The 23,932-nt window shown below is 43.2% G+C and overlaps 1 protein-coding gene across 2 annotated transcripts; it reads right to left on the reverse strand.

Moving 5' to 3' along the window:
- Positions 1-1,255: 1,255 nt before the first annotated feature.
- Positions 1,256-22,570, reverse strand: Thsd1 (thrombospondin type 1 domain containing 1). Of its 2 annotated transcripts, XM_035452143.1 has the most exons (4): positions 22,513-22,570; positions 18,469-19,425; positions 7,156-7,314; positions 1,256-2,637 (listed from the first exon to the last, which is right to left on the reverse strand). In XM_035452143.1, exons 1-4 carry the CDS (start codon positions 22,568-22,570, stop codon positions 1,256-1,258), a joined length of 2,556 nt encoding a protein of 851 aa, XP_035308034.1. The 2 variants fall into 2 exon arrangements, with proteins under 2 accessions (XP_035308034.1, XP_035308035.1); XM_035452144.1 differs by lacking the exon at positions 7,156-7,314.
- Positions 22,571-23,932: the final 1,362 nt, after the last annotated feature.

Genomic DNA, 23,932 nt, shown 5'->3' on the forward strand with positions numbered 1-23,932 from the left:
ATGGAGACAGTGGTAAGAAGCAGAAAATCTGTCTACTGAAATCTACAACATGCACGTTAAAGACCACTTGAAACATACTTTCTCTCAGAGGCTGGGGTTCACTGTTGGTGAGAGCCCCAGAAAGCTGAGCTAGGTAGATGGTAAACATCACTTCACAGAAAGCCGTTCAGTCCATAGTGTTCCTCTTGAATCTCCATTTTAACCAAACTGTTTTGGTCTCAGTCTGACACTGCTGGATAATTCACTGGGAGATCTGGAACAAGTGAGCATGTGCCCTGTGTGTCAAAGGTTGGCACACAGGCCTGTGAGCTTGGATCAAGAACAAAGCGTTCTGCTATGACAAATAAGGAAACTGGAGAGGACCCAGCCTGGCTCTTCTTTCATCTGTGCAGAGCGGTTGTCAGACGGCTCTGGACAACTCACCCCTCCAGTTCCTGCAGAGCAGATAGTCATCACCAAAGCTGTCCCAAGGAAGCACGTTTTAATGTTCAATAAAAATGGCACAAGTGGTGGCTCAACAAATATTAATGTTTGAAACTACTGTGTTTACAGCTGTGATTTCCCCCGTCTGAAACCTCACCAGCAGGCCGACATCCTGATACACTCTCTAAAGGAAAACAATCTAAAGGCAGGATGGGTGTGGCAGCAGGGAGGTCACTATGCAGAAGAAAACGCAGCTATTTAAGGGGATGTCGATTAGTCATTAGGCCTCTGGGATGAAAGGAATTGTGCCTCTTGGTACCTTGGTAACAAACTTCAGAAGGAGTAGCCCCATTTTAAGGCTCTTTGTTTAGTTCTTACTGCACAATAAAGCAAGTTACTAGATCACTCCTGTAATAGTTATGCACTCTGTGGCAAGCAGCAGAAGGCTCCTCCCCTCTGGGAAAAGCTTCCAGATTCCAAAGTTGGAAACATTCAAGTGTAGTGTTCCAAATGCATCATACATTTGCCTTATTTAAAATTTATTAGCAGTAATAAGCCAATTGAAAAGGGATAACAAAAGGGAACGTTCAGGATAAATAACTTCTTCCATAACTTCTTCCTAATGAGCTATAACACAGACACACACATACACATACACACACACACACACACACACACACACACACACACACACACACACACACACACACACCCCTACCTCTGGGTGAACTAATTCCCACAAAGTTATACAATACAGTTAATAGAAAGCATGTTAGCAGTGGATACTGCCAGCTGGGTAAAGGACCCTGGGTGGGTCCTGCAGCTTCTTAGCCTAGATGACCAACTTCTCCACACTAAGTGTACTTGTGGTTTCATCTTCTTCATTGGAGCCGAAGTACCCCGGGAGGTCCAGCATCCTCTGCTCAGCCTCAGTGAGGCGGAAAGAGGTATTGTCATAGAAGGCAAACTCTGAGTGGATGGGGAAGCTCTGGCATTTATCTTTTCTGCAATGAGAAGGGCTGAGCTGACTGACTTTCTGGTAGCTATCTTTGGGGAAAATGGGTGAAGACTGCTTCCTTGAAACACTCCTGTGACTGGGGGACGGTCCCCTGTGAGCTCGATGAGGCTCCATTCTCTCAGCTCCTGCCACCAATCCTGCCTGGCGATCGCCCGAGTCTGGTTTCCTCCTGGGATGCCCCACAGTGCAGGATTTAGAGAGGGGGCCCAAGGGACTGTTGGCCCGACCTGCCCCTTGGAAGTGTTCTGATCTCTCTGGAAGCAGATGGGCACTTCGACTAGGAGGCCGGCACCTATCCTCTACCTGATCCCAGGTCCGCATCCTGGAACTATAGGTGGGGACCTGGCGGGGAGTCAGCGCTGACAAGCTCCTCTCCCGGAAAGGGCGGGACTGCTTGGTTTCATGAAAACTAGCTGTCCTCCTGAAGAGGGAAGTTCTAGGGTGGCATCTTTCCGATGAGCCCTCTCTCGCACCGGTCGACCGCATCTGAGACTTCCGGATTAGGGTTTGGCTGGGACTGACTGCACAGCTGGGCGGAGGCACGATGCAATCCAGCCTGGAGGGGGGCCTTTCCCCAGTGCCTGCCACAGGCTGGTCCAAAAATGGAGATTTGATTCGGAACTTGCTTGCTGTTGCTGCTTCTTCGGGACATTCCAGGTCTAAGGGAGGGCTGGCAGTGGCATCCACTACGGTGTCTGTCAGGGGACTCTGAGACACGTGGTACACTTTGGTGGTCTCTGTCAACCCCTTCTTCTTCATCTCTTTCAACTGCTGCTGAGCCAGGCGGTAGCTGAACAGGGGTGGGATGATCTTCTGAGCGTTGGACTGGAAACTCTCACTGCCAGAAGCCTCATCATCAGGAGCTGCTGGCGCACTGCACCTGTAAGTCAAAGGGATGCCTGTGTCCCCTGGGCTTCCCCTGGGTCCGTCACCCGCATCTGAGAAGCTTCCACGAGGTTCGCTCAGCTCGCAGATATTCTCCTCATCCGAGTTCTTTCGGAAGCCAGGGGAATGGATGGAGTTGTGTCGGGCAGGGGTGCTGCACTTGGGGGCTCTGCCGAACCTCCTCCAGAGAGTGATGAGCACGGTGGCAATAATGATAAACAAGCACAGGGATATCCCTGTGACAGTCACGACGTTGTTGGACTTCATCGGACCCTGGGGTGGAATAGAAGATGGGCCCGGTGGCCAGAAAACTTGAAAAAGAAAGAAGAAAAAGTTAAGACAAATGTATCTATGATGTTGATTTATCTGCATGATTTTAGGGTCAAAGTGGTTGCCCCAGTTATCAGAACAATCAAAGAGGAAAGCAAAAGAACCAAAGACTTGGATACTTGATGACAGCTGAAGGCAAATGAGATGACCAGTAAAGACAAAACGCTGCAGAAACAGGGACCACAGAAGGGAGGTGGACCGGGAAGCCACAACCAGCTCAGCAGCTGCTTCCAAGACCCCCCCTCAACCTTCCACCCCCACTTATGAAGATGGAAACATGGGCTACCTACAGTTAAACATACCCGTGAGAGGCATTTGAGGAAAGTCTATGTATAAAACTGGAAACCAAAAATAGGATTTAGGGGTAGGGGAGGAAGGGAGGGAGAAGGGAACCGGGATTGTCATGTAATTCAATCTTGATTGTAATTCAAATAAAAAAAATAGGATTTAGGTAACTGTACCTAAACTTTCACAATTAGCAAAACTCCCTGAGGAAAATACTAGAACATCACTTGTCCCATTCTAATGTCTAGGACCCATCCTGAGCGGGAAGCAGGTGACCACATTTCTATACTCCATGGTCACTACCCTTGCCAGCATCTGCATGGGACGACTGGTCTTCTCGCCAATGGGTATCCCACAGTCCTGATGTTTTGTGAAGATGCAGAACCCCATGGAGTCTCGAAACCTGATGCTGACCACTGTCACCTAACCTCACTGTGCCCCATCCTACCCCTGCCTTAGTCACCGCCCACTATCTAAGTCCCTCCAGGCACCTGTCCCCTTTTCTCCATGGTATCACCTCCTCCACCTGCTCCCAATGTTTTTCTTGTGCTGTTCTACTTTCTCTAGTGCATACCTGATTACAAACTCCTCAGACTCCTCCATCTCCCTTAGAGGGAGGCACACTTGGCTTTCCCCACGGAGCAACTTTCCTCAATCCTCTCAAGCTGGAAGAGAGAGAGAGAGAGAGAGAGAGAGAGAGAGAGAGAGAGAGAGAGAGAGAGAGCCCTCATAGGCCAGAAGAGGGTTTGGATGCCCTAGAGCTGGAGTTAGAGGAAACTAAACTTCTTCAAGATCTGATTGTCAACTTGACATATTCAGGAAAAGGGAGCTTCAACTGAGGAATTATCTCCATCAAATTATCCTGTGGGCACGTCAGTTGGGCATTTTCTTGGATGCTAATCCATGTAGGAGGGCACAGCCCACTGTGGGCAATATCATCCTTGGGCAGGTGGACCTGATCTGTATAAGAAAGGTGGCCAAGCCAGGCAGTGGTGGCTCACACCTTTAATCCCAGCACTCGGGAGGCAGAAGTAGGCAGATCTCTGTGAGTTAGAGACCAGCCTGGTCTACAAGAGCTAGTTCCAGGACAGCCTCCAAAGAAAGGAAAGAAGGAAGGAAGGAAGGAAGGAAGGAAGGAAGGAAGGAAGGGAGGGAGGGAGGGAGGGAGGGAGGAAGGAAGGAAGAAAGAAAGAAAGGAAGGAAGGAAGGTGGTCAAACACGAGCTTGGAGCAAACCAAGTAGGTATTCATCCGTCTGCTCCAGTTCTGGCCTGCAGATTTCTGCCTTGGCTTTCCTCAGTGGTGGACTGTAATGTGTAAGATGAAATGAACCCTTCCCCACCCTAGTCTGAGGCAGGAGTCCATCCCAAGCGATCCTACTAGGCATGTGAATTCTCAGTGGCTGCCCCCATGTCTGAGTAAGTGGCTATGCAGGCCTGTCTGTGGCTCTGCACTTCCGCACTGTCCAACCGCAGCTCCCCACAGCACTTTCTTCACTGTTATCTGGGTCCCCATAAACACAGCAGCAGCTGCACCACTGTGTTGGCCTCTTTCTCACACCAGTGGGGGACAATTGTGCACCTGGAAAATGTGGGTCCACACACCCAAGCTCTCTAAGCCGTCCTTCCCCAAGGGATCATCCGGCTGACCAAGCATCCCCTGTGTCCTCTCCAGCAGCTCCCTTTTTCTCCACATAGAAATGCACATGCTCTTTCAACCTTAAAGAGACCTTTCCCCGCCCCCACAATGCCACAGCCAATCATACTCCTTGTCTTCCCCGCCCTGCTTAGCAGAAGAGGAAGTGGAGTGGAAGCATTTTCTTCTATAGCCAGTCAAAACTCTGGGTCCTCGATTCAGTGAAAACAGTTGGTGAAAGACTCATTCCCTGGTGTGTCGCTCCTGTTATTGGCCATGACCGCTGATGACAGTGTGTGGCAGCATTCAGAAAAACACAGCTGGAATGAGTTTCTCACAGCTGCTGGTTTGGCCTATACAGCTTTATCTAACTCTTCCTGGATCTCTTGAAGTGAAGGAGATGCCCTGATGTTAAGCAGATCTTCACATCTCTAGGGAGTGGCAGACAGACAGAATAGGAAGAAGCAAATGTGTGAAATGATCATTTTTATCCAACTAAGCATTTATCCCAGGCCTCAGTGTACAATAAGAGGTATCTTTATCACTTAACTGTCTTGTTAACAATGCGTGCTTTTCCAGACCCCACCCAATATAATAGAAGTCAGATGCCAGAACATAAAATACGACCCAATTTCCTCAAAAAGCAATTGCCAATTCCACTTGCTGATGTCTCTTCTAGAAAGCTACACTTGCCTAGATATAAAGCCAAAGTATTTAAGATAGGCAGCATACTATGATTCCTACTCCCTTTGATTCTTCATTTTGTGACTCTGGGCAAGGTATCTCCCTGTGTCCAGAGCCTTCCCTCGGAGTATGCAGAAGAAAGTATACGGTCATTGCTTAGTATCATAGGATTATTTCCTGGATGTTGGGGTATCAGCCTCTTCAGGTATCTATAAAGTAGTTTCATATTTGCATTGAATTCACATACAACCTCCTGCTCTGGAAGACATTTTTACGTTACCTATATTGCCCAGGATAGTACAACAGTTGTATAGCTAGTTGTCACACTATATTGTTTACAGAATAATGCCAAGAAAAATGGCTGGGACTGGCAAGATGGCTCAGCAGCTAAGGGCATTTGCTGCAGACACTGACAGCCCGAGTTTGACTCCCAGAACCACATGGTGGAAAGAACAGATGCCTGCAAGTTATCCTATCCCATGACCTCTATACAAGCACCATGGCACATGCATGCACTCAAAAGTTCATGTGCATGTGTACATGCAAAATTTTCAATGTTAAAAAAGAGGAAAAAGAGATGTCATTTCTCTTATAGAGTTCAAGACTTATTAAGGAAGATGAGTTGACTGAGGAAGAAGAGCCTAGGCTAGGGTCTCGATAAGAAGACTAAATGGAGAATAACATTCTTCAGATGCTAAAATGAAGGACACAAGGCCTATGGAAAGACAAAGCAGCAAGAGGGCTTTTCTAAGACCACAGGTGGGGACACTGGGATAGGCTTCTGGGTGCCTGTGGTCTTGGCTAAAAAGTTCTCTTAGGTCTAAACAAAGGGAAGCATCTAACACATCCCAACCCCAGAAGGATGTGGCACTAAGGATGCCTTTGAATCTGGAAATGGAGAGTACAAGAACATTGACAGAGGAACTTTATCTACAAGTTAGGACCTCAGCAAAAGCTGGCCAGCTAACCAAGCTCCTGCTTGGGAGGTGGCTGGAGTAAGAAGAACACGGACCCTTCATCGCCATAACTGTAAGTGCTATGCAGTTCCACAGGGGAAGCAAACCTGGCTCAAGCAAGTGATCATCCCCATGGACCACTCACATCAAATACCTTTGAGCAGCTATTAGGGTGGACCTCGATGATGCTCAGAAAATGCAGGGAAGTCCACTCGCTGAGGATAGCAAGAAGAAATATCCCTGCCTCCTCCTCCTCCGAGACAGAACTAATAACAAATAAACTGAAAAGGAAAGAAACAGGGCTCTTTGCTTCATTTTGACAACAGATGGTCTACACGCCTGCTTTGGACAACCTCTGAGATGAAGGGGGAAGATTAAGGAAAGATGTATTTCCATGGGAGTTTTTGTTGTGTTTTGTTTTAAGGTGGTAGAAAGTCTGGGGGAGAGATGGCAACTGGTTGGGCAGGGTGGTAAACCTGCAATCCTAACACTCCAGGTGCTGAGGCAGGATAAAAATTCAAGATCATCCTGAGCTGCAGAGTGAGCCCCTACTCCCACGCCCCCCCAAAAAAAATCTGGTGCCAGCAAGATGGCTCAAATGGTAAAGCACCCACTGCCAAACCTGAGAGACCAAGTTCCATCCTTGAAATCCACACAGATAGGAAAGAACAGATTCCAGCAACATTCTCTAATTGCTTAATACACCCGAATCTTTAGACACATTCCCGTGTCACTTTCTCACTTCCAATACTAAATCCCATCATCTCATTGGCAAGTTACTATCCCAACTACTCCAAGCCTTAGATTCTGAAAAGCACAAAGCCAGAACCATGGCAATAAGAGAAGTAAGCTTTCCACTGAACACAGACTGGTCGTTCCGAGACAGGCCTTATTGACAGGGGCTGTGAGGAGTGGCCCGAAAGGAAGCAAGAACACCTACCAGCACACTCCTCCAGGGAGCATGAAGAGGTCTCGGAGGAAATTCCAGAGCAGCTGGGTCTGGAGGGGACAGAAGAGAGACACACACGGCGGCGCTCTCGGACAGCATCCCCACACGTGGTGCTACACTGACTCCACGGCTGCCATGGTCCCCAAGTTTCTGCAAGGATATAAGTCATGCTTTTAGTGCCGGTCATTTAAGAATCAGTATTTTAATGCACCCAAATGAAGTGGCAAAACTCAAAGCTCTGGTCTTAAAATGCTAGAGGTAAAAACATTTTCATAGATGTAAAGAATCTGGAGTGTTGGTCTTAATCTCAAAACAAAGAAGAGCTGTATAGTGTATACAGCCTCAGCCAGTCTTAGCATTCCTACAACCCACCAGAGAGCTGAGGTCACAGGGCAACAAACTAGCCTGCTGTGAAAGGAGAGTCAGGCCCCTCCAAGGAAAGAGGGGCTGCAACACTTGTTTGCCTGGGACAGAGTCCAGGACCCACCCACACAAGCTCATCAGACAAACACATCTAAAACGTAGTGAATTGCTGAGAGAGTAGGATGAGAACACAGAGCCCCTGGGGACAAGATAAGAAGGGGAACTTGTGCCCACTTGCAACTCTTCTCCAGGGATCCCACCAGAAGACTGAGGTCAAGTGTAGGACTAGTCAATGTCTCTTCACAGTGTGTGTCTGGAGGGACCAGGTCATAGTAAAAAAAGACACCAAACCTTACAGATCCTTCCTTCCATCTTTCTATGGAACAATAGCCTCAACCACTGAGGAAAACATAGCAAACCAACCACACTGAGAGCACTCACTGAGGCCAACTGTTGTGACAGAATTGGGGAAGCACTGAAAATGTCCTGGGCCCCCACTATTTGAGGTCTTCCACTGCCACATAAGATCAGAGCGCCTGACTCATCCCTGGGATTCAGATACATAGCACTTGCTTCAGATGAAAGAGAACCACGAGACAGTTAGTAAATTAAGTACCAAGTAGTTTAGTATTAGCAATTAGCAATACCTTCAGGTTAGTAAACTACATACCAAGTCCCAAATAGCCACGATTTGGTGCCTGTGGGAGGCAAGAGCTACAGGTGAAAATTAATGTAAAGGCTGGCAGGATGGTTCAGTAGATAATTGTGCTTGCTACCAAGCCTGAAGATCTGAGTTCAATCCTCAGAATCTACATACAAATCCTACAAGATGACCTTTGACTTCCACATGGGTGCCAAGATAGAAATTGAAGGGCATAGAAATATGAAGAAAATCCACTTGGCACCGCAATGTTTCTCCTAAACACAGAATAACACTGACGAATATTGAAATATTAGATACAGTAAGAGTTTGCCAGAACAACAGGAACAACCCAAACATGGCCCAACTCCTTACCATGTTAACCCAAACCACACAAAAATAGCTTATTGAAAACAGAAGTATACCTATTTCTGGAAATAAATTACATTTGCCTCAGTGTGTACAATTTCAAGCAATTCTGAGATGCATAAAAAAGTAAGAAAAAAAACAGTAACCAATAAAATCAGACTCAAACATGACTTAGATATTAGGTATATCGGAAATGAAATTCAAAATACCCATGACTAATGTGTTAAATTAGACATTAGTGGAAAAGTCAAACAAGATACACATATACATGAAAATGTAGCGCTATAAGCTAAGGATACTAACTGAAATGTTAGAACCACAAAATAAAGCAGTGAAGATTAAGAAAGTCTTCCTCCAACTTCCAGGATACTCAACACATCTGAAGAAAATAATATGAACATAGGAAACTAGAAATAACCCAAATGGAAACACAATGATATCTGAGTAAAATATGTACTCCCAAAAGCATGTGGTAGGAGTTTCACACACCCCCAACCGCACCCTGTGCATCGGTGTAGGGAGGTTCCACCTAATGGAAAGTATTTACGTCCTAAGGGCTTTGCCATCAGGAATGATGCTAATTAAGTTCATCCCAAAAGACTGGGGAGGTGTACCCTTTTGCCTTCTCTGTTGCTCCCCGTGATGACATAGCAGGAAGGTCCTCACCAGATGCAGGCTCCTAGACTTTGGCCTTCCCAGCATCTATAATTAGCAATAAACCTCTGTTCTTTATAAATTACAAAAATTCAGATATCCTGTTATTTTATATAGCAAAAAAAATGGACTAAGATAACAAGAAGGAATGAGCTGTGGGCAACAGAAAGACATCAGCTAGTCTTTCACACACATACTTGGGATTCTGGAAGGAAAAGATAGAATAGAAGAGAAAAATTATTTGAAAAGATATGTCTTAAAAGTGTTCAAAATGGGTGGGCAGTGGTGGCATACACCTTTAGTCTCAGCATTCAGGAGGCAGAAGCAGGCAGATCTCTGTGAGTTTGAGACCAGCCTGGTCTACAAGAGCTAGTTCCAGGACAGGCTCCAAAGCCACAGAGAAACCTTGTCTTGGAAAAATATGTCCAAAATTAATAAAGATACTAAAGGACAATCCAAGATGCGCAGGAAACATCAAGTAGGAAGAATACAGAGAGAAAAGAAAAACAAAACAGGAAAATGTGGGTCACTAAGATGGCTTGATGGATAAAGGTGTTAATCATGAAACCTGCAAGTCTGAATTCTACCCCCAGACTGGATAAAGGTAGAAGGAGGGAACAGACACAGAGTTGTCCTCTGGCTTCCTCACCTGTAGGATGATACACACACACACACACACACACACACACACACACACACACACACACACACTGTTATATATTGTTTTTAAGGGCTGGTGAGTTGGCTCTGCAGGAAAGGCACCTGCTGCCAAGCCTCACAACTTGAGCTCTACTCCAGGACCAACATGGTGTGTGCCAGAGCCCAAACTAGGCTAGCAACACATGAGGTCCACCACAGTTCCCGTCTTTTATCCCTGACATAGGTAGTGACTACACCTCATTCTGTTGGTAGGAGCTCAACTTCACAACTGGATGCAATTGTTAATCGGGACAAAGGGAAAGGGGGAGGTTCAGGAATGAGTCCTTGCTGAACTAACAAAAACAAATTAAAATTAAAGTCTCTTCTCCCTTTGAAAAGTCTTAAGAAGACATTTTATATTTGTCATGGATCTTAGAGGAAACCTACTGCTGGCACTTTGCTAGACCAGAATAATTCCTAACTGCATTCTAAATACTTGTCTTTATACCCACAGAGAAGTGTAGATCCCAACCCTCATCAAAGAGCTTGTTTTTGTAGCAGATGGAGACCATCACAGAAAACCAGAACTGGCCATAATGCAGAGAACACCTGACCATAGGGTGCCCAGCCCTAGTAGATACATCTACAACACAACTCCTGCACCTATGGTTCACAGAACACAGGGAAGATGGGCAGAAAGATTTTAATGGTCAGAGGACCAGAAGATCTGTGAGACTGCATCGCCTAGAAATGACAGGGAAGCCACAACCATGATATCAGAGCAGCGTGGCTTCCTAAACATGACCTGAATAATGAACATGCTAATAGACATGCTAAAAGGGAAAAGGGAAATCTTAAAGGCCCCACCATAGAAAAAGAACTACAGGCAACTAACAATTGCTAAGAAAAGAATTAGTCTTTCCTAGAGATAAGCCCCTAAGGCTATCCAACACCGATTGGTCAGTCCTGACATCATATACACATAAACAATACTAAACAGATTCAGCCTGTATTTATATATTTATATGTAGGTGTGTATGCATATTTAACAATAATGATCAAAATAAAAAGGCCATGAATTTGAGATGGAGTAAGGGGGAATGGAAGGGTTTGAAGGGAGAAAAGGAAAGAGAGGAAATGATATAATTATACTTTAATTAAAATAACATTATTAAGGGAAAAACCAAATCTGTTTCTTGAAGTAGATTGGAGGTAAAAGATATATATATATTATATATATATATATATATATATATATATATAGACACCTCTAGGACAATCACTAAAAATATTTTAAGGTAGAAATCATAAAGGATAAAGTAAATTTTCAACTAATCTACAAAAAAGAGAAAAACAAAACAAAGATCTAATGGAAGATTTATAACCCCAGAAAAATAGACTTTAATCCAAACATGTAATAGTAATGCTAAACACACATTGCATAAACATAACAACTAAAAAAAACAGATTGTTAGATTGGATTAAAAATCTGATATGTTAAGTCCAAATGGATCAAAGATCTCAACATAAATTCAGCCACAATGAACCTCCTAGAAGAGAAGGTAGGTGGTACCCTCAAACAAATTGGATCAGGAGACTGCTTCCTGAACATTGCACCAGTAGCACAGACATTGAGATCAACAATTAATAAATGGGACTTCCTGAAACTGAGAAGCTTCTGTAAGGCAAGTGACACAGTCAGCAGGACAAACCGCCAGCCCACAGAATGCAAAAAGATATTCACCAACCCCACATCTGACAGAGGGCTGATCACCAAAATATACAATGAACTCAAGGAGCTGGCCACCAAAACACCAAAGAATGCAATTATAAAAGTGGAGTGCAGAACTAAATAGAGAATACTCAACAGAGGAATCTAAAATAGCTAAAAGACACTTAAGAAAGTACTCAACATTCTTAGCCATTGGGGAAATGCAACTCAAAACAACTCTGAAATACCATCTTACTCCTGTCAGAATGGCTAAAATCAAAACCACTAATGACAGTTTTTGCTGGAGAGGATGTGGAGAAAGTGGAACATTTCTCCAATGCTGGTGGGAGTGCCAACTTGTACAACCATTTTGGACATCAGTATGGTGGTTTCTCAGGAAAATGGGAATCAGTCTACCTTAAGATCCAGCAAATACTCTCTTGGGCATAAACCCAAGAATGCACATTCATACAATAAGGACATATGTTCAACTATGTTCACAGCAACATTATTTATAATAGCCAGAAGGTGGAAGCAACCTAGATACCTCTCAACTGAAGAGTGGCTAGAGAATATGTGGTACATTTATACAATGGAGTACTACTCAGCGTAGAACTAGAAGAAACTATCCTGAGTGAGGTAACCCAGTCACAAAAAGATAAACATGGTATGTACTCACTCATATGATTTTTAGACATAGAGCAAAGGATTACCAATCTACAATACACACTGCCAGAGGAGCTAGGAAACAAGGAGGACCCCAAGAGAAGATTACATAGTCCCTCAAAGAAGGGGAGGAGGGACAAGAACCCCTTAACAAATTGGGAGCACAGAGTGGGGAGAGGAAGGAGGTGGGAAGGGGAGAAGGGGAGGGGGAGGAGATCAAGAGGCCTGAGAGAGGGGAAGAATAGAGGAGGGCAAGAAAGGAGATGCCTTGATAGAGGGAGATAGTACAGGTTTGGAGAGAGCTCTGGCACAGGGGAAATGTTAGGGTATCCACAGGGATGACCCCAACTAAGAATTCAAGTAGTGGTGGGGAAAATGCCTTTGATGCCCTTCCCCTATAATGAGATTGAAGTCTACCTTGGTTACCATTCCTAGAGCCTTCATCCAGTAGCTGTGTGAAGCAGAGACAGGCACCCACAGCTAAGCACTGAACCATACTCCTGGAATCCAGTTGAGGAGAGGAAGGAGGGATGAGCAAAGGAGCGAAGACAGTGCTGGAGAAACCCGCAGAAACAGTTGACCAGACCCTAGTGAGAGCATGAAGACCCTAGTCATAAAGCTGGGGAAACAGCATTGGACCAAACCAAGCCCTCTGAATGTGGGTACCAGCTGGGAGGCCAGGGCAGTTTATGGGACCTCTAACAGTGGAGCCAGTCTTTATCCCTAGAGTACAAATGGACTTTGGGAGCCCATTTCCTATGGAGGGATACTATTGCAGCCCAGATACAGCAAGGAGAGCCTAGCCCCCCTCCCCCAAATGATATGATGGGACTTTGAAGGTCTCCCATGGAGGACCTCACTATCCCTGAGGAGGAGGTGGGGGGATTGGGGGGTTGGTGGGGAACATGGGAGGGCGAGGGAATGTAAATATGAGTGGCTCCAAAATAAAAAAAAACTACTAATAAAAAAATACTGCATACTATAATAAAAAATCTGACATGACCTAAGCATATGTGTGTGTGCACATATGTGTGTGCATGCTGTTTGAAACCAATAAACATATAAATATATATATATAATATACACATAAAAACACATGTAGGTCAAAAGTAAAAGGTAGAAGAAAATTTGCTTCGGGAGCACTGAAAGGAAACGGAGTGCCCATATTAACAAAAGATAAAACTAGCTGACGAAACATTACCTGGGTACAGAGAAACAACACAGGACAAATGAGTCAGTTTACTCTTAACAATCCTAGAGGCAGATCCACCTATAAACAGAACCTCACAATACACACAAAACTGCCCCAATACAGCTTTCTTCCCACACTTCCAGTACTGGCATGCTGGGCAACTGCTCTTCCATTGAGCTAGATCCTCCAGATAAAAATGCTGTTGATAAATTCAAACTTCCTCTTCGAAGCAGGATATGAAGCCACTGCCACACATATTAACTTGTTTCTTATTGAAAATCAATCCAAACCTCTTCTCTATCAATACCCACCCAACCCCAGTATCTATCTGATCCTCCAGCACCACATGTCTATATAATAACATCCCTTTATCCATAATGAACAAGAACTTCTAAAACAGCTACCGCTACACCAAGCACTACAAAAACATAAGGAAAATAGTAGGGCAGATGTGTTCTCAGGCGAGCCAAGTGGTGCAATCTTTGGATGAGTCATGGAAGATGAGTTCGTTAAGGTAATTAAGTCTCTAGGGATTTTCACAAGAGTATGAGCGTTATAAATGAGCATCATGGACCAACATCAGCTGAGATGTGGTAATGATATTCCATACAGAGGTCCAAGTGAACACAATATTGGTTCTGTGCCTCCTGGATCACACTGTAGTTCGTCCTGTGGAAGAACAAAGAGCTGGCTTTGTCTACAAGGCTCCTGAGCAGCTCAGTCACTGAGTACCCCATGCCTGTAAAGTTCTGGGAATCTCCTATGAAAGTCTCTGTGTTCACGTAATGTGGTTTGTTTTCTAAAAATCTACTGGGAATTCTGTTAGTACAAGATCTAAAAGGAAAGTTAAATGGACATACCATTGTGTTTGTGTTTGATACCATGAAATGGAGAACTACAAAAGGCAATAATCCTCTTGTTTCTCTAAGCATGCCAATTAAAAGCCCAAGATTGTTAAATTGGATTTTTAAAAAACACCACCCAGTTATATTCTCTTTAAAAATGATTTTGACTTTTCATAAATGTAAGTATAATTTCTTTAAATACATGAAGTCATTTGTTAAATAAAACTAACAATCCCCGTAGTGGGAACCAGAAAAAGAAAATCAGTTTTGATTTAAAACAAACAAAAAACATGAATCTTAATTTAAAAAGAAACCAAAAAAAACTCATTTAAAAATGTTGTATTTAGGGCTTATGAGATGCTCATGGGGTAAGAACATTTTTGCTATGTGGGCCTGAACCCAAAGCTCCTCAGCACCTATGCAAATGCCAGGCATGGCCACCTATGCCTGTAATTCTAACACTGGCATTGGTGGAAGCAGGCAAATCCCAGGTGCACACTGGTCAGTCAGCCTACCTGGAACTGATCTGCAGATTAGGTAAGAGACCCCAGTTGAAGAATAGTAAAAAGAAGAAGGAAGAAAGGAGTAGAGGAAGTCATTGGAAGGAGGCAGGTGTCTTCTCATCGAAAACACCGGCTCTAACACATACGCATGTGCACTCATCTGAAACCACCAGCCCTAGCACACACTTGTTTCCCCTTAAAATTAAAATCATAGCTCAAAGAACAATCAAAAGTAAATATTTAAACTAGTTTTTTAAAACCCACTTCTAAATTAAAATAACAAAGTAGGAATTAGCTCCAGCTCAACTAAAGCAATAATCAAAGTTACACAGAAAAAGCATTTAAACACTGTAAACACACCCATGAAGATATTAAACAACTTCGAAGAAAACACTCTAAAATGGGAATTTATTAGACATCTATACTATAGTTCCTACATTGCACATGAAACCCAAGATGACCAGTATTCCAAATAATTGCTCTTTGTTAATGAAGGGTTATTTTGTTTGGTTCTCTTAGATAGTCATAGATACACATACTTTAAAACAAGCTTGTTTATCCAGGTACAATGCCTTTCCAGCTACCACAAGAGATACCAATTCTGAATGAGCAAAATTTGTCTGGAATGCAATAACGGAAACCTCTTCTGCCTCTAAGACCATTTGAAGGAGCAAAGCTGATGAACTATTGACATTGCTATGACGCTGTGCTCTAGAGACCAAGGTAACTAAACAAAACATGTGTAGCAGAAAACCTCAGATGTGAGTGAGAAGCAGGGACACCTCAGGAAAGCAGTTCCATTCCTTTGCACAGAGAAAGGTTCACTTCCATTGAACAGTGTTCATCCTTGGCTATTGAATAGTGCTAATCCTTGGCTATTGGACAGTGCTCACCCTTGGCTATTGTACAGTGCTTACCCTTGGCTATTGGACAGTGCTCACCCTTGGCTGTGGGGCACACAAACAGTAACAGGTCTTCCAAAAGGGCTACACAGTATAGGATGGATGAGGAAAGGGGAAAAAAGATTATTTTCCAAGCTGAAAGCTTCTTATTGTCTTATATAGGAATTGACAGAGTATGGAAGACGAAGGCAGAACAGGATAAAAGCTAGTCTGCCTAACCTTTGGTCTCATTTGTTTTGTGGTCCTGGGACTAGAGCTCAGGGCAAACCCTCTACCCTTGAGCGGGATCCCCAGTTCACAGTCTACTCAGCTTTCCACTCCGACTCTTCACTCAAATATCCCAAGCAAACCTCTTCACTTTTCTGTGCCTTCACCTCCTCACCAATAAAACTGACAATATAATGAACCTAAGTTACAGAATTACAAGGCTTAAATTGGTTAATATTCACAAAAAGCACTTAGAACAATACTAGGGACAAATCAATCACATAAAGACCACAAGTGGTCCCTTTTGGGAACAACTAGAATGTACTGTACCCTTGGGTCCTAAGACATACTTAGAAGAGGAGAGAGGCATAATGTGTTATTCCATTTTCAAAAAAAGAAAAGAAAAGAAAAAGTACCAACAAGATTCAATGAGTCAGTGCCTCAGGAGAGTGGCCATGAGAAGGCTGAGGAGAGTTCTGGGTAAAGTGTCGCTACAGTAACACGAGGACCTCTCCCCAGCATCCATGTGAAGATCTGGGGAGTCTTTTCTCAGGAACCACCAACATTGTTTTACGTTTGAGACATGACTTCTCACCAGGTCCCAAGGCCTCTTGATTAGGTTAGGCTGGATGGTCAGGATTTTCACCTCCCCAGGTTTTCACCCCTATAGACTTGATCATGGTGCTAGAAGGTTCTCTGCACACTACCAGAGGAGAAAGGTAAGCACTGAAACAGCTACAGACTCTTTGATCTATAAGGTGACCTGCCTGCAAAATACGCTGGTGCAATAGTGGCATAAAGCTTGGGGGAATAAACAACCAATATCTTATTTGATTTAAGGCCTACTTCACAAGATAAGCCCACACCCTGTGAGACTAGATTGGAAAGGGACCTAGAAGAAAACCAAATACTACTATTCTGCTAAAGGACTATCGTAATAAAATGGCTCCTAATGCAACCTGCCATACTCATAGATCAGTGTCTTGCTTGGCTATCATCAGAGAAGCTTCCTCCTGCAATGGATGGGTACAAATACAAAGGCCCATAGCCAGACAATATTCAGAGAATGAGAGACCTTGGAAAACTTAGTCCTAAATGAGATGTCTCCATCAAATCCCCTCCCCTCGGCTCCCAGGGAACCTTGCAGAAAATATAGTAGAAAGATTGTAAGAGCCAGGGGGCATAGAGGACACCAAGGAAACAAGGCCCGCTGAACACAGCAGGACTGATATGAATGCCCAGGGCCTGCACAAGTCTGCACCAGATGGAGTTCTAAAGCCAAAAGGAGAAGAAGTGGACACATGTATGTCCCCATCCCTAATCCAGAAGCCAACTCTAATTGATAACCATTTGCAAATAAAAATTAGTTTTCTCCAACGGAGTCTCACTGAGGAAACAAATCACTCTGAAGGGCAGGCAGGCCCCATGCCCAGAAGTAGATAGCCAACACAAAATGAACTCAATGGCATCTCTGGAGGTTCTTTATCTCATAATGCTGAGCCAGGGCATTTGTTTGTTTGTTTAACCTTACACAGGTCCTTCACATTATGGCTTCTGGTTTTGTGTTTTATAGGATTCCTGTGTGTGTGTGACTGTGTATGTGTTTGAGTCTATGTATATCTTGGGTTGTTCTTTGGCTGTTTTTCTTCTGTTTGTTTTTTTTCCTATTCCAATTTGGTTTTTTATCTTATTTTATTACTATTCCTTAGATGCCAGTTTATTTTCTAATGAGAGAAAGAAAGGGTGTGGATTTTGGATGGGAGGGAAGGTAGGAAGGAATTGGTTGGTGTAGAGGGAGAGAAAACCATAATCAGAATATACTGTATGAAAAAAATCTATTTTCAATAAAAGAAATCATAGTATCACCCCTCAAGGGTCAAGGCCCATCCTGATAGAATGGGTTAAAAAAAAAAAAAGTAGGATCCTGAAGTTAGGAGTGACAGGAATGAAACAGTGCCTTTGGGGCAGGACATGACCTCTGCTCTAAAGAACTCACTGCATCTGTGGCTGCTTGAACAAGAGCATCATGGAGTGTAGAAGGGCTCATGAGCCTATATCACTAGCCAAAGAGATACTGATGGTTAACGGTTTTTGAGGGAAAGAGAAAACCTAAAGAGGTTATGTGACTCTTACTGCCAGGACAGCTGTATGGTGACTCAGCCCCCAACAAGTTCTATATCCTCAGAACCCATATCCACAGACTCCACTAGCTACGGATAGAAAACATTCTGAAAAAAATATTGCATCTGGACTGAAATGCAAAGACTCTGTTCTTGCCATTGTTCTGCAAACAATGCAGTATAACAACTTACACAGAACTACATTGTGCTGTGTTATAAGTAACCTAGAGATGACCTGGGAATTACAGGAAGTGGTGTGTAGGTTTTATAGGAATACTATGCAATGTTGGTATCTGGGGATCCCAAAACCAGTCTCCCACAGAAACTGAATGATGAATATGCTCTTACTTTTTCAGGAAAATATGCCAATGCTAATTGATATATTCTGAAGAATGAATCATGAGTGCTACGTTCACCTAGACTGTGTTAATTTTGATTACATGAAGGCACTGATTTGATTTTTAAATGCTGAAAAAAAAATCCTGATACCAACCTATATTTCTCTGAATTAGCATGCACTCCTTTGCAGAAAAGTGGCTTTTCCTCGAAATTCCAAAGTTAAAGCAGTATTTGTTCTTCCCCACATCAAACAAAGTGCAGTTAAACACTGTTCTCCTCTGTCCGAGGGACAGGCTGTTTTCAGCCAGCTGAAAAGTCCTCTCCTCTGCCTGTCTGGGGGCCTCTTTGTAAACAGTAAGCACTCCTTGGACAAAGACACAAGGAGGTGGCAGGACCATCACCTCCACCACAGACTCACACGTGACTTCCCGTGCCATTGTCAATTTGTATCCAAATTTTTCGGCCAGGTCAATAGGTCCTGTGGAAGCAATTAGTGAGTCTTGACCCCAGAGCTTCAGTGCCACAGTAACATAGGCTTCCACCCCTACCGGTGCACAGCCAAACTCGACCCACTGGCCTTGAGCAAGTTCTGTCTTTTTACTGGCTCTGATCTCCAGCGGTTGCCCCCTGGTTCTTGCCTCGGGAAGACTGTCAGTGAAAATCACATCCACCAGCAAGTCCGGCTTGCCCACTGGAAACAGGCAGAGTGGTTGAGTGGTAAAAAGGCCTACTTGGAAGGTGCCTTCAGCAGCCTTGGCTGTCCTATTCAAATCTATGTGAAAGACGGGCCATTCTACCTTCAGAAAGGCACTTTTCTCCCAGCCAGGAACTTGGGTGCTATTGTCTGTCACTTCTGGAATCATTACAAACCAGTAGTCACCGGCCTCCTTGAAGTAGACACACTCAAACTGGAGGGTTCCCTGGGACTGGTTGGTCAGGAGGTACTTCGTGGTAAGAGTCTGATTGGTGTTGGCTTTCCACAGCATCACAGACACGTTCCTCAGTGTCCCATTAACGTCACCGAGATAGTGGAAATCCACCGACACTGTTCTGTTGCTCAAGGCCACGTGGACAGGCTCCCGCAAGAGGAGGTACTCAGCTTCTCCGAGGACTGAAAGGAAATGATTAGAACTGTGTTTTAAAGGGTGCATTTGAGCAGGGCTATCAGTGATGATTGATTGCTTTTTAGACACTAGAGAATGTGGAACTGAGCCAAGGATATTACAGAACCACACACAGCAACTAAGAGGTTGAACACCCAGCTTGTTCCTTTCTAAGTGCTATGTTCTCTCATCATCCTTACATTTAAAATGGTGGACAGTGCTAAGTGCTCTGAATTTACAACACTCAACATTTAGCTGCAGTGAACAACTATGAAGGTAGAAGAATAATTGACAATCCCAGGGCTTAGAATTCAGGCCCTCACATTTTGCACTTTAATCATTTTTTGGTGTTCAGAGAAAGTTCGGTTTAAATGGCACAATACAAATTGCTGCAGATTATTTAAAATGTAAGATACTTAACTTCTTTTCAAAGTTATTATTGTCCAATATTCAAGATAAGCATTTAGGAATTTTTAGCAGTAAAAGAACCAGTGTTCTCCACTTGGGTGAGGAGGAAAGGTTTAGATGGATGAGAAATGTTACTTATTTATTCTTTGTTGGTCAGCCTTAATAGTATGAACATTTCTGAAATAAAAATGTCCTTGGAAACTTTAATGACATGATAGCAACTGGTACTGGCATCGATAGGGCAGATGCCTACTAAGTTCCCAAGTACCATTCAGTTATGTTCAACCATATCTTTTAAAAAGAGACCCAGCAGAGCAGCTGGAATTGTACAAAGAATGCAGACACATAAAAATCTTTGTTTCCTTTCTGAACCAGATCCAAATACATATCAAAGCAGGCAAAATTTGGCAATGCAACAATCAACTGGTCCATGGCTGGGTAAGACAATATTCTGTAATGAAAGAACTGCCAGGACTTCTTTTTGGTTTGAAAAATGTTGCATAATTAAAATTTTATTAACTGACTGTATATACCCCATCCACATATTGCATATACATATCATATTGCACATGTCTAGAGGGGTGGATATATTTGTTTACACTTACCATCTTTAAACTCCCCTTATCTGCATGTAATTATTGATTACTAGAATCTGCACATGAATATAGCAACACATAGATCAGTCAGTAAGTACCTCATCTATTTCCTACCTGAGATTGAGGTAAGATTTACAAAACTCAGATTTTGAATACTTGATCATATTACTTAATAATAATAGCAGGATAAATTGTGCTTTGTTTTGTTTTTGTTTTTTCATTTAGGGAAAAGGGAAGTTAATGAATATTCCCTTGCATCTGGAGACAAAGTGAGTTGAGGAAGGTGTACACACTAGTGTTCAAAGAGATTCGCATACTTATCATATGCCAAGGAAGGGAATTAAGACTGAGACAAAAGTAATTTTAAAGATATTTTTGAAAATAATTTTAAGTGTGTGTGTGTGTGTGTGTGTGTGGAGAGAGAGAGAGAGAGAGAGAGAGAGAGAGAGAGAGAGAGAGAGAGAGAGAGAACAGCTGTCTACAGAGTACAGAGGCCAGACACATTTCATCCCCTGGAGTTTCAGGTGGTTTTGAGCCATCTGACACAGATGCTGTTAATGGAACTCAGACTTCTTGCCTGCTCTTAACTGCTGGACCATTTCTCCAGCCCCACTAAAACTATTAATTCATTTTAATTTAATTTTCAAAGGGCCAGGGTTGTTCTCCAGTACATCTTAAGATTAAGATTCCTTAATGTCTTAGTTAGGATTTCTATTGCTGTCATAAAAACACCAATGACCAAAAGCAACTTGGGGAGCAAACAGTTTATTTCAGCTTATAATTGAATGATTTATTCTGGTGGTTAGGTATTTGGGGGAAATAGTTACACAATAGTTAGAGAAAGTTTGATTTAAGTGGTATAATACAAGTGGCTGTGGATTATTTAAAATAATAATAAACTTAACTTAAAAATAAAGCCAGTGCTGCTTACTGGCTTGCTCAACCTGCTTGCTTATAGAACCAAGGACCACCAGCCCAGGGTTGGCACCACCCACAGTGGTCTGGGCCCTCCCACATCAATCATCAATCATTAATCAAGAAAATGATCTACAGACTTGCCTGTAGGCCAGTTTTATGGAGGCATTTTCTCAATTGAGAGTCCCTCTTCCAAAATGACTCCAGCTTGTGTCACACTGACACAAAACTAACCAACAGTTAACTAACAAGAGTGAGGTTGTTTTGTTTGCTGTGTTTTGTTTTGAGCTAGGATCTCATGTAGCAATCCTCCTGCCCTCTACATTCCAAATGTGAGGATTATGAGCATGCATCATGCCCAGTGATCAAGTCTATTATAAATGACAGGCTGAACAGTTTCTGATCCAATGGGAGTGAACCAATGAAAGCAATATTCATGTCCAGCTGGAACAGGAGAACAGAGAAGCAACAGATGGGTCCCAGCAGGAGTAGAAAACAGAAGGTGTGTACTAAGGGAATACCTTGCACTGTACCCCAGAATTCCTGCTTCTGTGTATATGACACCCTCATTCTAAAAACTACAATCTGGTCCTACTACATCCTAATACAACTCCAGTATTTTGTTTTGTTTGCTTGTTTCTTCTGTCCTTTCATTTCCCCTCTCCCCATTTGTTACAGAATTTAAAGTTACTGGAATATTTGTATAAGCATATGTGTGTGCACACATGTGGATAACCCATAATGATAGATCTCATCAATATCCAGCAGATATGAAAGGAAAAAAAAGGATCATGAAAATATCTTTTTTGCCAGACATGGAGGCATATGCAGCATATTACAGGCCAGCTGGGGCTACATGGGGCTACCTGTCTCAGAGAGAAGAGAAAAGGGAGGGAGAGCTATGTGTAATGTGCTTGTTTTCATTTAATAGTAGTGAGGCTTTTGCTTTGCTTTTTGTTTTTGTTTCTGTTTATTTAAAACTACATTTAAATTGAAATTTGAATCAATCATACAAACCCCTGAAGTACAGTATTTCCTGAGAGGCCAGGGTGACAATGTCATTCTTGGCTTCAAGAGGGTTCAGTTGGCCCACCCAACGTCTCCCACACAGGGTCACCAACACCAGTGCATTTGTTTCTGACTGACACCAACGGCTTGTGTTCTCACCATACTCACCATAGTCACAGAGCACCACCAGCAAGAGATGTGAAAAGTCTTTCAACATTGGTTTCATTCTGGTCAGTAAAATCCCAGGCCTTTAGTCTCCTCATGTCCTTTCTCACAGCAAAATTGTGGGTTTTTTTCCCCCAAAGCACCTGAAATTAGAAACTCAAAATCAATGATACCATTTAATGTGATTCACAGAACCATAAAAACCACAAATGGCATTTGTTCCTAAAAAACCACAAAGTCAGGATAGGTGGCTGTGGTGAAGAGCACGACTACTCCTCCAAGAGGACCTGAGTTTGGTTTCCAGCACCCATGTTGGGCAGCTCACAACACCTGGCTAACTCCATCTCCTCTTCTGGCCTCTCAGGACACCTGCATATATGTGGCATACACTCAAGTAGATACACACAAAAAATCCATTGAAATAAATAATTATAAATATAATAAGATAAAATAATAAAAACACAAGAATAAACAAGAATAGTAATGCCATTCTAAGAAGCCAAACTTTCCAGGAGGCATCAAAAGAAGACAGAGAAGACACTGACTTTCCCTGGAGCAAAGGCCTATAATTACCTAACCTAGAACACCCAGCATGCTCTGTGGCAAGATTTTCCTACAAAACACTTCCACCTTACACCTTTATAGCACATCCTGAAGTGGAGAGAGTGTTACTTGCTTCATTTTATCGAAGCTAATAGCCAATGTAGGTAAAATGCACCGCTTATACATTGGCATCTCACACTAATAAATTTAGTAAAAGTCTCTGAATTTTCATTTAATACTCTACTATGTATACCCAAATCCTCCTTACATGGCTCCCGCAAATGGATTATTAACACTTGCTTGCAAGTTGGTGTATTTATCTGCTTGCATTGTTTCTTGATCCCTGGGGGCTATGTCCAAATGATGAATCCCTTTAAAAAAGATACTCAGGATAAGGGTCTGAGACTCCAGTTGGCTACCTGATCTTCTTCTCCCATCCATTCTGGTCTCTCCAGATGCTCCCTGCCTGCCTGGGCCCCACCTCCTAGCCTCCTTGGGAGCCAGACTCCTGCTCTACACTCTGGGTCCCGCCTTGTTCTTTCCTTCTACCCCTTTCTTTCATTCCTTCTAGCCCATCTTCATTCTTTAGAACCTGCAGAACTACTCTCTACCAGGGACCAAACAACTACCACATTTGGCTGGGACTCAAGGACCCCACAGTTGTCACACTAGATGGGGACCCAGATTGGTGCAATAGCAACCAAAGACTGGAACATCCATCCTAAAAAAGTTAAATATCTACAACAAGAAACACTTCAACTGTCATCATTCCAGATACCTAGATTGGTGCACAAAAACACAAACATAAACAGCCAAGAAAATATAGCACCTCCAGAAAACCAACTGTAATAGGCCCTGGGAAAAGAAATTTAGCTGAAGA

The sequence above is a fragment of the Cricetulus griseus genome (assembly GCF_003668045.3).
Source record: "Cricetulus griseus strain 17A/GY chromosome 1 unlocalized genomic scaffold, alternate assembly CriGri-PICRH-1.0 chr1_1, whole genome shotgun sequence".
In the NCBI taxonomy this organism is placed as follows: domain Eukaryota; kingdom Metazoa; phylum Chordata; class Mammalia; order Rodentia; family Cricetidae; genus Cricetulus; species Cricetulus griseus.